Source organism: Apodemus sylvaticus, chromosome 23 (genome assembly GCF_947179515.1).
Source record: "Apodemus sylvaticus chromosome 23, mApoSyl1.1, whole genome shotgun sequence".
Classification (NCBI taxonomy): Eukaryota; Metazoa; Chordata; class Mammalia; order Rodentia; family Muridae; genus Apodemus; species Apodemus sylvaticus.
Genome location: NC_067494.1, coordinates 13,683,562 through 13,698,946, shown reverse-complemented (window position 1 = coordinate 13,698,946; position 15,385 = coordinate 13,683,562). Strand labels below are relative to the sequence as shown.

The window sequence follows — 15,385 nt, the reverse complement described above, 5'->3', positions numbered from 1 at the left end:
AATACAATTTCCCTGGGACAGAATATGAACAATGGCATCCTCTGCTCAATGATTAGTTTTTATAAGCACTTGGAAACTACATGTCTGCAAAAAGAAAAAATAATCCCAAGCTGGTGATAGCTCGGTGGGGAGTGTCCCTGCCTAGTGCACCCGAGGTCAGGAGAGCCCTTTCCAGCACCACATACACTGGGCATGCGCAGACAAATGCAATCCTAGCCGGGCATGCACAGACAGACGCATTCCTAGCATCCAGGGGTTACAGGCATGAGGATGAGAAGTTCACGACCTTCCTGGGCTACATTTGGAAGTTGGCCAGGACCAAAGTGTCAGAAAGAAAGGAGAGTGGGGCAAAGAAGTGGGGGAGAGATTCTGTAAATCGAGAAACGTGGTTGCTCAGCAAGAACAAATGTGTAGTGTTTACGAGTATCCTGCTAACTGAGAATGAGACAGGCACGTACACACAGGGCTGACTCTGGACTCCTCTGCTGTGCCCTCAATCACACAGCGCTGCTCCAAGGTCTGAAGCCGACATGGAGTGCAGTCCACCCCTCCCTGCCTTGCTGCTTGTTTTCTGTGCTGCTGCTGCTGCTGCTGCTGTTGTTGTTGTTGTCTTTGTCATTGTTGTCCTTGCTGAACTTTGCAGTCTGTCCTATTCTTCCTGACTAAGGACTGGGGCTTAAAAGATGCAATGGTGTCTGTCTGAATTAGACAACACAGAGAAGAATCTGACTCATGCTTTGATGTTAAGTTGGCCGCCGGGCACCTGTATCCACCAAGTCACCTCACCCACCACCCCTTGATGTTAAGTCGGTTTCTTTTTTCTTTGATTCCAACAAGACCTTCACTCCCAGAGCCTAAAACTGATCTAAATCTTGGATTTGTCGTTTCTGTTCCAACTGAAAGTTGACTGTTGGATATACTTCCCCCAGAAGGAACACACTAGAATAAAATGCTAGGGCTTCCGGTTTCTGTCAGCGCCCAGAACTGATCCTGTGCCACAATGCTCCATACACAAATACCTCCGGGAGACAGCTGGTCTCCCAGGAATGTGGACACACCTATGAGCACAGGTAAGACCACCACTTCAGCTCAAATTCCTGGCCCAAGAGGGACCAGTCCAGAGCCAGCAGGACACAGGAACCAAGGAACAGCTGGGGACAGGATCCTTCCAGTTTCCATCTGCACCCAGGAGCTCACCCTATGCCACACCTCTCCATACCCAAATTCCTCCATCTGAGAACTGGTCTCCCAGGAGTACTGACACAGGCTTGCAGAGACAGCAAGACCAGCTAACACCAGAGATAACTAGATGGCAAGAGGCAAGGACAAGAACAGAAACAACAGAAACCAAGGCTACTTGGCATCATCAGAACCCAGTTCTCCTACCACAGCAAGCTCTGGATAGCTCAACACACCAGAAAAGCAAGACCCTGATTTAAAATCACATCTCATGATGATGATAGAGGACTTTAAGAAGGACATAAATAACTCCCTTAAAGAAGTACAGGAGAACAAAGATAAACAGGTAGGAGCCCTTAAAGAGGAAACACAAAAATCCCTTAAAGAATTACAGGAAAACACAAGAAAACAGGTGAAGGAATTGAACAAAACCACCCACGATCTAAAAAATGGAAATAAAAACAATAAAGAAATCACGAAGAGAGACAACCCTGGAGATAGAAAACCTAGGAAAGAGATCAGGAGTCATAGATGCAAGCATCAGCAACAGACTACAGGAGATAGAAGAAAGACTCTCAGGTGCAGAAGATACCATAGAAAGCATTGACAGAACAGTCAACGAAAATGCAAAATGCAAAAAGTTCCTAAACCAAAACATCCAGGAAATCCAGGACACAATAAGAAGACCAAACCTAAAGATAAAAGGTATTGAAGAAAGTGAAAATTCCCAACTTAAAGGGCCAGTAAATATCTTCAACAAAATTACAGAAGAAAAATTTCCTAACCTAAAGAAAGAGATGTCCATGAACATACAAGAAGCCTACAGAACTCCAAATAGACTGGACCAGAAAAGAAATTCCTCCTGTCACATAATGGTCAAACCACCAAATGCACAAAACAAAGAATATTAAAAGCACTAAGGGGAAAAGGTCAAGTAACATATAAAGGGTGACCTATCAGAATTACACCAGACTTCTCAACAGAGACTATGAAAGCTAGAAGACCCTGGGCAAATGTCATACAGACCCTAAGAGAACACAAATACCAGCCCAAGCTACAATACCCAGCAAAACTCTCAATTACCATAAATGGAGAAACTAAGATATTGCATGACAAAACCAAATTTACACACTATCTTTCCACAAATCCAGCCTTCAAAGGATAATAGATGGAAGACACCAACACAAAGAGGGAAATTACACCCTAGATAAAGCAAGAAAGTAATCTTTTTTCAACAAACCCCAAAGAAGATAACCACACAAACATAAAAATAACCTCAAAAATAACAGAAAGCAATAATCACTATTCCTTAATATCGCTTAACATCAATGGACTCAATTCCCCCAATAAAAATAGACTAACAGACTGGATACGTAAACAGGGCCCAGCATTTTCCTGCACACAGGAAACACACCTCAGTGTCAAAGATAAACACTACCTCAGAGTAAAGGGCTGGAAAACAATTTTCCAAGCAAATGCTCCCAAGAATCAAGCTAGAGAAGCCATTCTAATATCAAATAAAATCAACTTGCAACCAAAAGTTATCAAAAAGGATAAGGAAGGACACTTCATACTCATCAAAGGAAAAATCTACCAGAAGAACTCTCAACTATGGACATCTATGCTACAAATGCAAGGGCACCCTCATTCATATAAGAAACTTTACTAAATCTCAAAGCATACATTGGACCTCACACAATAATAGTGGGAGACTTCAACACCCCACTCTCATCTATGGACAGATCCTGGAAACACAAACTAAACAGAGACACAGTGAAACTAACAGAAGTTATGGATCAAATGGATTTAACAGATATCTATAGAACATTTCATCCTAAAACAAAAGAATACACCTTCTTCTCAGCACCTCATGGTATTTTCTCTAAAATTGAACATATAATTGACCACAAAACAGGCCTCAACTGATACAAGAAGACTGAAATAATCCCATGCATCCTATCAGATCACCACGGACTAAGGCTGGTCTTCAATAACAACAAAAACAGAAAACCCACATACACATGGAAGCTGAACAACGCCCTACTCAATGACACCTTGGTCAAGGAAGAAATAAAGAAAGTAAAGACTTTTTAGAATTTAATGAAAATGAATGCACAACATACCCAGACTTATGGGACACAATGAAAGCAGTGGTAAGAGGAAAACTCATAGCCCTGAGTGCCTCCAAAAAGAAACTGGAGAGAACATACACTAGCAGCTTAATGGCACACCTGAAAGTCCTGGATCAAAAAGAAGTAAATACACCCCAGAGGAGTAGAAGGCAGGAAATCATCAAACTCAGGGCTGAAATCAACCAAGTACAAACAAAAAGAAACTATTCAAAGAATCAACAAAACCAGGAGCTAGTTTTTTAAGAAAATCAACAAGATAGATAAACCCTTATAGCCAGACTAACCAGAGGACAGAAACAGAATCCAAATTAACAAAATCAGAAATGAAAAGGGAGACATAACAACAGAAACTAAGCCGGACAGTGGTGGCACACGCCTTTAATCCCAGCACTTGGGAAGCAGAGGCAGGTGGATTTCTGAGTTCGAGGCCAGCCTGGTCTACAGAGTGAGTTCCAGGACAGCCAGAGCTATACAGAAAAACCCTGTCTCAAAAAAAAAAAAAAAAAAAAAAAAAAAAAAAAAAAAAAAAAAAAACCACAGAAACTAAGGAAATTCAAAAAATCATCAGATCTACACAAAAGTCTATATTGAGCAAAACTGGAAAATATGAATGGAGTGGATAATTTTCTAGACAGATATCCAATACCAAAGTTAAATCAGGATCAGATAAACCATCTAAACAGTCCCATAACCCCTAAAGAAATTAATAGTCTCCCAACCAAATAAATGCCCAGGACCAGATGGGTTTAGTGCAGAATTCTATCAGACCTTCAAAGAAGACCTAATACCAATACTCTTCAAACTATTCCACAAAATAGAAACTGAAAGAAACCAACCACCCAATTCATTCTATGAAGCCACAGTTATGCTGATACCAAAACCACACAAAGACCCAACAAAGAAAGAGAACTTCAGACCCATTTTCCCTTTTGAATATCAATGCAAAAATACTCAATAAAATTCTTGCAAACCGAAAAAATAAAATTAAAAAAATAAATAAAATTAAATTAAATGTGATTTTTTTTCAATGTCTTCCCAGTTCCTTTAAGGGAACCAAACATTTTATATTAAAGTAGTATTTTAAATGATTTATTTTAAGACTGAGAAACGCGTCTAAGAACACATTTTCCCTTATAACTGTGAACTGCAATGCAGTTTGCAGTTACAACAAAGAACCTGACAAGGAGTGAACAGAAAGCCATAATCGTGGGTGCTGTATCCGAAGCATGCCTTGTTCACCGTGGGACACTGCTTCAGGGCCTGGACCAAATTCTTGCTCTGAAGGGAAACGGGTGCTGAGGCTGAGACTCCTGTGCTAGGTCGGCCTGGGCGCTGAGCAGGTTGTTTAGTAACTCCCTTGTCTGGTGGGAGCAGGAGCTCAGTCCCTTCCAGCTCGAGTTGAGGATGCTGATGAAGGACACGTTGCCTTCAGGTGGATGCAGAGCTCAGAGTTTTTTGGTATTTAGGGCTCAATTGAGTATGTCAGAGACAGAAGTCTATATGTCTCCCCATCGCATATGAACCCAAAGCAACCCTCAGCAGTTACAACAGGGGGAACCCAGGAGCCCACACTTGTCAGACACCATCTCAACGACAACACTTTCTCTGAAATGAACAGAGTGACAATTCCTATTTTCCAATCTTGAGAGATAGCTGTGCACTCCTGGAATTTAGTCTGTCAAGAGCCTCAGGACAAACGTGTCTGAGAGCCACAGTGTGACCTGCCCTGAGCAGCCAGAAGCAGCAGGCTCTGACTTTATGGGGCTGGACTTCTCCAGAAGTGGTTGCTCTGAGAGAAAACTGGAGAAGAGAGAGCCTCTGCCGGCTCTTCACATGCACTCTGCCTTCAGCTCTGACTTGTGTGGTCTGTAAGAGGCAGAGAGGAAATCCACTGGAGTGACATTCCCAACAAGCTCAGAGTTGAGAGTGGGTCTGAAATGACATGGGGCTGCAGGTCCCCGACAGGGACAGCTGGGTAGATTCCGGCAGGCCAACATTCCCCGTGTCAGGGAAGTCCCTGAGAAGAGCAAGCACAGGGAGCCATTGTGGGGCCGGCCACCTGAGGCCCAGGACAAACCAAGCAGGTTGGGTTCATTTAGAAGATGAATTAGAACACGCTTCTGGGGACAAGATTCAGGGCTTTGCTACCAGAAACAAGGGCTGGGGAGTAAAATGGTTTCATCTGTACTCTCAGGCTGTACGCCATGATCAATTACCTATCACTAAAGAAACAGTAGCAGAAAAGAGAGTAAAACAAGGGAAGAATAATGGATGCCAAAGGGGAGAGTGGGGAAACGGGCAGGGGTGCACTCAAGTGTGTATGAAAACCCACACGGACCCACTGCCCTGGACGCTAACTTTTAAAGTTCATATTAAACATAAGAAATCAAGTACCTGGAACAATTCAGTGGTTTATTTTCCTAATCTCTCTCCGAAAGTCTATACTACTAGCCTGTATTTATTCAACGCTAGCTGGAGCTGAAGCACCCGTATGGATCCTGACCTAAACTACACAAGTACACTCAACTTAGAAAGGAAGAGACTGGGCTGAGGAAAAACTAAGGAAGTTATCCAGAGTTCCTTTGCATACGAGTTGTGACCTCAAGCCTAAGGCTGCCTAAAGCCATGCTGCACAGGCGATGACACACTGCGTGTCCTTTTACTTTGTGATGTAGCTTTCCTGAACACACTGGTGACAAAACAAAAACCAGAACTGCTCACTCAGTTACAAATATATTCAACAAACGCCATAGTTCCTGACCTGAAATTATTGTTTCCTTAGTACTCGGAATGTGCAATGGATTCACATCTCCCTGTCCCTCACTACTCCAAACTCCAGAGCTGAAGTCACAGCCACCAACCTGATGTGATGGAGTGGGTCCTTGAGAAGACAACTAGCTAAGAGAGGTAGAGGTCTCACGAATGGGGTTGGTGTCCTCGTAAAAGGAATCCCTTCAGGCATGGCGTCTCATGACTATAATCCTAACACTTGGGAAACAGAGCCAGGAAGATTGCTAGCCTGTGCTTCATAACGAGTTTCAGGCTAGCCTGGTCTACAGGGCTACAGAACAAGACAATCAGACAAACAGCACTAGGGACTCTGCATCCTTTTCCATCCTGTGATGAGACCACAGGATCAGCTGACCCTGACCCTGCGGCACTCCGACCTAGGACTTCGGCTTCTAGAACTGGGACAGATTTCTGTTATCTACGAGCTACTCCGCCTCCAATGTTTTGTAGGCAGCCAATGAGCTTTCTCGGATTACCACGTTCTAGGACTAATCACAGAAACCCTGCTTCTGAATAGCAGCCCGCACTAAGACAGAAGTCAGGATCAACACATGAGGGTGCATGGTTAGTTCACATAAACAAGCTATCAGTAAAATAGCAACAACAACAGCAATCAAACCATGAAACTGTTAAAACTACTTTTAGCTAAGAGCCAAACATCCTGATACAAATGTTATCAAAAGTTACCTTTGAGGACTAGAGAGAGATCTCAGTGAGTAAGACTGCTTTCTGCACAAGGATGAAAAGATGAGTTCTAATCCACAGTGTCCTCATGAAAAGGCCAGGTGTCACCGTGCATCTATAGCCCTGGCACTGTCCAGGACAGAGACAGGAGGATCACAGGAGCTTCCTGGCTGCTAGGCTAGGTCTGAGTTCAGTGAGACAATTCGTCTCAAAGAAATGAGGAGGAGCCTCACAGAAAAGGACAACCTGTGTCCCCTTTCGCCTCTGAACACACACTCAAGCACACAGTGTTCACGCTGCCCATACATGCGAGAAAACATAGGTACACATGTATAACACACACATGCCCTCCACAAATACAATCCAAATAAACCAATATTAAAAAATTATGTTTGAGAAGAAAACAATCTTGAAATGTACACACATGACAAAGTTTGTCTTCAACACAGCACATCTTCAGAGCTTCAGAGAATGATATGTGAAACAAGAATTTGTTGCTAAAGAAAGCAAACTCCAGCCGGCGGTGGTGGCACACGCCTGTAATCCCAGCGCTCTGGGAGGCAGAGGCAGGCGGATTTCTGAGTTCGAGGCCAGCCTGGTCTACAGAGTGAGTTCCAGGACAGGACAGAGAATCCCTGTCTCCAAAAAAACCAAAAAAAAAAAAAAAAAAAGCAGACTCAAGCACAAGAGAAGCCATTTTTCTGACCATTGATTAGAACAATCTAAAAGTCAAATAAACTAATTCCAGAAATGGAAAAATTCATAAGGATCGGCCATCAGGGACATTCCAACCAGAATTTCCTAGAGAATATAAAGAGACCGCTGAGTATATAAAAATGATCTATACATTAATTACATATCCACCTTAACACATGTTAAAAAACAAATCCTATGGTCCTTGACTCTCACAGACAAATAAATGTATATAGCCGTGAAGCCAATGGCTCATAAGTGTGACTTTTAGAAGTGATGTAGCAAGTAAAGGTAAAGCGGCACCCCAGTTCCTGTCACTGGATCTTACCTCAAGATCCGTTCAGCATCATCCTATCATTTACACAATAACCAATAAAAGGCAACACAATTTGGGGGGAAAAATTGGGAGGAAAGGATAGTTTGAAAGAAAGAAAGTAAAAAAAAAAAAAAACAAAAAAAAACAAGTTATTTGTAACACAAATTGGGTAAGAAAGAGCAAAAATAAGCTTTGGTATAACGGAATGTAAATAAGGCACGGTGGATCACATCTGTAACCCTGGCACGTGGGACACTGAGGCAGGAGGGCCAGCAGCTCCAGGTCACGTTCAATTGTACAGTGATCCCCGGGCTAGCCTGGGCTACAAGAGTCCCACAGCAGTCAGCAAGACCAGCAGGATGCCACAGCGTCTGAATCTCACTCGCTGCTCTGAAGGGATTCCTCTATCTGACTTCCCAAGTTCCTTTTCACCACAGCTGCCAGTGCCCAGTGATTTTTTTTTTTTCCAAAACCATTGTAATTTACAACCATATTCTTCAAGGAGCCATCCCAACACAATAAAGTAATTTTATTTTACGGACTAATTATAGTACTATTGAGTTTTTTAAAATAGTTCTAATTATACAATGTTATCTAGGATGCTCACATAACTCAGTTTGTTTGTTTGTTTGTTTGTTTGTTTTTCACAAAACAGTAGTGATCTTCCGTGTGATAAACACTGGTTCAAAGCCTAAGACAAGGCAGGCAAAGGCTTGGGCGCACATCTGCAAGTCTTCATTTGAAGGCTCTGTTGCCGAGGTAGAAGACCAAGAAAGAACGTCTTCAGCACATTTCTTAAAACGTATGCATGCGTTTTGGTACTTCCAAAGTGTAAACTAGTTCCTGTGCCTCATATTACACGCGCACACACACACAGAGACACACACAGACACACACACACAGACACACACACAGTCCAGATGGCTCAGCAGTCAAACGTACATACTGCTCTTACAGAACGCCCAAGCTCAGTTCCCAGCTACCACACCAGGCACCTTGCAAATGCCTGAAACTCCGGTTCTCTGGGGAAACCAGGACCTTCTGCTTGCATGGATGTCTGCGCTGAATCCTGTGTGCATGCAAAGTTACACACACACACACACACACTCTCTCTCTCTCTCTCTCTCACACACACACACACTCTCTCTCGCTCTCTCTCACACACACACACACTCTCTCTCTCTCTCTCACACACACAACACACACTCACACACACACACACACACACACAGTCACACACATACATTTCAAAACAATAAATCTTTCTTTTCCTCTAGTGGACTCAGCCTCCTAGTTGATGCTGTTGCCAGAGTACACTGAGCCTTCCTGAAGCCTGAGGACAATCGTGCGACAGCCTGCAAACAACTGCCCACCCTCAGGGCACTACATGTAGCCGTGTTCATGGGGCATGATGAAGGCTGTGGCCCGCTGGAGGAAACGATGCCACAGTGCCTGCTAGAGGCACTGCTGTCGCCTAATGAGAAGCCTGACCTTTCCTTGTCTTAGACTAAGAAGTACTTTATGTGTGGAGAACAGAATAGTAAGTGACATCTACTATGAACCAGAAACATTAAAGCTTAACCTTGTCCCCTGAAAGCATTTCCCTGTGTCTATCCCGAAGAGATTTCAAACAAAAAAAAAAATAAGAAAGGAAAGCAATCATCTCAGGGAGATTCCCAGCATACCTCCTGAGTGTGTTCTTTATAGACCTGGAGAGGCCCTGTGGCTTTGGCAGTGTCCCAGAGCTGCAGGGAGCCGTCACCACTACCAGTGACAAGGACGTGTTCATTGTTCTCACTCCAGGTCACATCAAACAAGCCATCATTCCAGTCAAAGCTACACCAGAAAAGAAAATACATGCACCACACATCAGAAAATGATGACATCTTCATTTTATAGTGATTGGGTTTTTTTTTTCCTTTTTTTTTTTTCACATCTTGTAACACGCATTACCTCGGATGATCTTCAAAACTAAAACAGATAAATAGAGCGGATACTTCACAGCAGCCGTGGGGCACAACCCATGAAGGGCAGGTAGATAGCTCGAAAGTTAAACTAAAAGGAGGTGTCCAACCACTAATATGACAGCATCCACCGAAGACGTGCTGACAGTCACCTGATCTTACGGTTGTGTGCCTGTGACTCACAGCATGGACGAGTGAGCCTATCAAACAATGGAGACCAATAATTTCAAATATTCCCATAAATCTCTCATCTGAGCTGTATGGTACTCATCGCATAAATCTTTCATCTGAGCTATGTGCAGGTAGTGGCTTTTTAACAGGATCTCTTTCCTCTGCCTTTGACTAATCCTGACAGAAGTAGCACGTGTCCATCAATCAACCTGGAAGACAGGTGCACAAAGAAACACCGGAAAAGCCACAAGGTGAGCGTTAGCTCTAAAGTTGAAAACTAAATTATTAAGACACAAAGGAAGGGCTGGAAAGATGGCTCAGTGGTTAAGAGTACTGACTGCTCTTCCAAAGGTCCTGAGTTCAAATCCCAGCAACCACATGGTGGCTCACAACCATCCGTAATGAGATCTGGTGCCCTCTTCTGGAGTGTGTGAAGACAGCTACAGTGTACTTACATAATATAAATAAATAAATCTTAAAAAAAAAAAAAAAGATGCAAAAGAGGGGCAATGTCACCAAGTACACCAATTAGCTCACTGCCTTAAGTTTAAAATACATAATCTGTAAGTAGACACTAATGATCTTGAGAACATGGCATCATTAGTTAGCAAAAATAACTTCTATATGATGCCGATATAGAAGTTTACTTCATATCATAAATTAAAAACCTATTAGTTCCAAATATTCAAAATGTAACTGCATTAAGGCTTTGACAGAGGCTGAGGATATAATAATTAGGGCCATTAAAATGGCTTGAGGAGAGTGGGCACCACAGGCTCTTAGGTTTGAATACTCGGTCCTCGGGTGCGACCAGTATTTGGGAAGGATGAGGACACAGTATGACTGGAAGAAGTGTGCCACTGGGGACAGGCTCTGGGACGTCAAAAGCCCCGCCCCATTCCCAGGGTGCATCTCTCTGCCTCCCCTTTGTGGCTCAAGACGTGAGCTCTCAGCTGTTTCACGACTTTGCTCCGCCATTATAGACTCTGACCCTCTACAAGCCTAAATTCTTTCTTTCACAAGTTGTCTTGCAGGGCAGTGGTGGGGCACACCTGTAATCCCAGCACTCTAGGAGCAGAGGCAGACGGATTTCTGAGTTCGGGGCTAGCCTGGTCTACCGAGTGAATTCCAGGACAGCCAGGGCTACACAGAGAAACCCTGTCTCGGAAAAAAAAAAAAAATCCAAAAAACCAAAAATAAATAAATTTTTAAAAAAAGTTGTCTTAATTATGATATCTTATCACAACAACAGAAATGTCAGTCACTTTACCTTCTAAAAATCTGAAGTCCAGATTCATTTTGATCCAATACTAATAGAGTTCCACAGCCTAGAAGAAATACAAAACAAAACAAAAACCCTAAGTCATGTTGTTGAACCTTCTGGAAGACAGCTAGGATAAAGCCTTAAGCATTGTGAACTGCTTTAACTACCACAAATTTCCCCAAAAATAACTGTAACCGTACATACAAAACAATTAAAAGTTATAAAGTGTGCTTCAGTCATTAAATACCCAACTTACCATGTAGCCAGGCTGGAATCCGAACACCAGTCTGGGGAAACACATCAGAGTACCAACTCAAACCAGGCCGGGTGCGAGGCACACAAACCTTTCAAGTTGGAGCTAACATCTCTAATAACAGAAAATAAGGAAGGCTCATGCTTACAGACTCCCAAGACTGGGATCCTCCCTTGCTGGTGCATGTAAAACACATGGATCACAGCATTTTTAAGACAAAGTATGTGTGGAAATACCATATACTCTCTGGTCAGGTGTTGAAGACAATATTAATTTCTGTTATCTGCCAGCAATCAATTATTTTTGCTGAAAGACTAATGTCTCTTTCTCTCCCCTGCCCCACACTCTATTAACATCTGACGAAGTGGATCTGCACTTGAACATTACAAGGTAAGATGACTAATTGCTAAGCTCACACGCACACTCAACTGTTACTAGAGTCTTAACAGAATTACACTTTGAGTTTTTGTGGTCAGTGAGGTGGTGGGTAAAGTGTTAAAGAACTTCCCCTTAAACATAACTGATGAAAAAAAAAACCCAACTCTGAGGCCAGAGAGATGGCTGAGAGTACAGAAGACCCAGCTTCTAATCCCAGTACCCACTTGGCACCTGACAACCATCAGTACTGGATCCAATACCCTCTCTGAACCGCCTCTTCTGACCTTAGTAGGCACCAGGCATATCATGGTTCACAGACATACGTACAAGTAAAAAACTCAGACACACACACACACACACACACACAAAATCTCTGGGGAAAAAAATTCCTAAATATACCAATTTCTTATAAGAAACCTTTATAAAAGACTAAAGTGTTCCACCTAGCTGATGGCCAAGAACTGTAAACCCATCTGTGCAAGCACTAAGCACTAATGGACAAAGCTATAAGGAAATCAGTTATTTACCACTATTTTTCAGAAATCATAGTTTTTTTTCTGCAGTAAACAAAACAACTACTACAGCTCGCTGACATAATGCAACGGTTTGCCACACATTGCTCCTGTGCGTCAACAGCAGATGGGGCATAAGTTAAAATAAATGGCTTGAGCACCTAGACATCTCTGCACATTTCTCCATTTTCCGTAAGACAACAAAAAGCGAGCACAGAATTTTCTAGTATTTTTTTTTCTTTTTCGAGAAAGAGCCAGCGGTCTCCCTACGTTTCGGTTGAGGGTGGTTTTGAACTCGTGACTCTGTTGACTCCACTTTGCAAATGCTGAGAAGGGCATCCTTCTTACAGAAGGGAAAGGACAAGCTGCAGACATGCCCTGCTCTCCAATGCCAACTACAGAAAGGGGGACACAGGAGGGAGGGCGGAGCTCTGTCTCCCCCTGGCGGTGGCGGGCGGCACCGCGCGCTCAGCAGCGCGTCCTACGCCCGCCCCGGAGGCGCGGCCCGCGCTCACCCGCGATGCCGTAGTGCTGCGCCGCGGCACAGGCCAGGCGGCCCGGCAGGTACGGAGAGAACTCGACGGCATAGCCGTGGCGGCCCGGCACCCGCAGCATCCGCGCCGCGCTCATCCCGCCCGCCCGCCGCCACTCGGCCTCTCCGCCCGGGAGCCGAAACAGTCTCGAGGTAGAAGTGCACCGCTGCGGCTCACAGAGAGAACTTAGGAGTCCAGGAAGGTCGGGCGGAAGTGACGACACTGACGCCCGGAATCCTAGATTTTGATTGGGCCACATAGAAAAGGGAGCTGACGCCGCGAAGACCATTTTTCTTTTGGGAAAAAAAAAAAAAAACACTGATTTGCTCTAGCTAAAATCAGCTGGTCCAGAAATTATTCTAGACCTAAAGGAGAAGATATTAATTGAGGGTCACTTCTGACAGTTGGTCACGTTGAATTGCAACCTCCATGGTGGAGCACCTTGTGTTTTTACTAATTGCTTGAACTTTCAAAATTTAGCTCTTCTGATGTTTTCCTGATAATTACGAAATAAAAACCACGACAAACTGGGAAAGCGGTTAGTGAGTCCAAGGGCAACGAATGGACAGCTGGGTTACCCAAGGTAGTTTGAATCCTGACAACAATGAAGTTTTAAAAAAAGGACTATTATTGCGTACAGTTAACTTTCTGTAGGTATTATGTAGTTAGTTGCACTGTGCAGATTCCAGTAATTAAGGAAAGTAATTATTCCAGTAATTAAGGACAACTTGGGCTCATTAATTCGTTCAATCAGACGTTTGCCAAGCATTTGCAGTGCGGTAGATGAATGTGCAGTTTGCCAAACCAAACACTGAAGAGTCAAAGAGACTGTTGTTAATCATTAAACCAGTCGACCTGCACAGACCAAGCCATATACCAAGCATATACCAAGCGCTAGACTTTTGCATTCAAAAGACCCACTGGGGTACGTGGTTGAGCTCAAGAGATTATAAGACATGAAAGCTGTTAAGTGTACTCAAAATGCTATTGATGCTATGGTGAATATACACAGGTGTTTTTAAGGGTGGGGTGGCAGGGAATGCTTTAGAAAGGAGATCATCTTGGGTGAATTCATACAAATGACTCTCTTTAAATAGAAAGTTGGGCCAGGCGGTGGTGGCGCACACCTGTAATCCCAGCACTTGGGAGGCAGAGACAGGCAGATTTCTGAGTTTGAGGCCAGCCTGGTCTACAGAGTGAGTTCCAGGATAACCAGGGAGGGCTATGTAGAGAAACACTGTCTGGAAAGGAAGGAAGGAAGGAAGGAAGGAAGGAAGGAAGGAAGGAAGGAAGGAAGGAAGGAAGGAAGGAAGGAAGGAAGGAAGGAAGTTGGAAGCCACTGTGGGATCAGGAGAAGGGTGAGGAACCCAGGAAACCTAAAACCACAAGGGATGGCAACTGCCAGGGCTCAGCCTAGCCTGACAGAGAAAGAGCACTGTGGGTAGAGTCCATCTGTAGATTCCACCTGGTGAGAGACAGCCAAATGCTCCAGCGTGAGGTCTTGTATTGCACACCATGCCCAAGGAACTGTGCTGCAGTTTAAATAATAGAGACCTGTGCAAGTTTTCAGATCTGGACCATTACGTGAGTTATCATTCCCAAGGAGACTAGAGATAGGCAGTGAGCACTGGTTAGAGACTTCACCAACAACTCAAGCAAAAGATGCCATGCTGGGGTAGCAGTGTTTTGCTGAGAATTGTGGAAAGGTGTGAAGAGGGTGAGATTAAGGGTCAGATGAAGACAAAATGGTTTCCAACTCTTAGTATTGTGCTTACGACACTTGATCACGGCCAAAAGGCCGAGAAGTGATAGTATTGTGTTATCTGGACACAGGAATTGTTAATTGAAATAAGGACAATGGAGTGGGCCAATTTGGGACAACAAACTCCAGTTCTACATGTTGAGTGTGCACTGTGTATAGTACTTGAATATAGCAGAATGGAGTCCAGACGAGCCCTCTTACTTGCATGCAGGTAATATTTAAGCCGTGGACATGGTTTTTATTTTGAAAGAGAATGGTATGAGAGCAGACAGATAAAGACAGATTTGTGTGAAGCACAGTCACATGGAAAGCTGGCCATGGAGAAGCTATGAAGGTGAGAGAGATCCGCAAGATGGGGACAACAGACTCATTTACTGCTGGGTATTAAGAATACTGCTCAGGGGGCTGGAGAGATGGCTCAGTGGGTAAAAGCACTGACTGTTCTTCCAGAGGTCCTGAGTTCAATTCCCAGCAACCATGTGGTGGCTCACAACAATGTAATGAGGCCTGGTGCCCTTTTCTGATGTGTGTGAAGACAGCTACAGTGTACTCACATACTTTATTAAATAAATAATAAATAATTTTTAAAAAAGAAAGAATAAGCCGGGCGGTGGTGGCGCACGTCTGTGATCCCAGCACTCTGGGAGGCAGAGGCAGACAGATTTCTGAGTTCGAGGCCAGCCTGGTCTGCAGAGTGAGTTCCAGGACAGCCAGGGGTACACAGAGAAACCCTGTCTCAGAAAAACCAAATCAA

General features: G+C 43.8%; 1 protein-coding gene across 1 annotated transcript in view; it reads right to left on the bottom strand.

Moving 5' to 3' along the window:
* Pex7 (peroxisomal biogenesis factor 7) overlaps positions 1–13,077 on the bottom strand; it is a 66,768-nt gene extending 53,691 nt beyond the window's left edge. Inside the window, exons 1-3 of the mRNA XM_052169803.1 lie at positions 12,852–13,077; positions 11,200–11,257; positions 9,480–9,630 (exon numbers count right to left, since the gene is read on the bottom strand). Of these exons, the coding sequence (XP_052025763.1) occupies positions 9,480–9,630; positions 11,200–11,257; positions 12,852–12,966 (324 nt within the window). The 5' untranslated portion in view covers positions 12,967–13,077. The remainder of the gene's footprint in view (positions 1–9,479; positions 9,631–11,199; positions 11,258–12,851) is intronic.
* Positions 13,078–15,385: the final 2,308 nt, after the last annotated feature.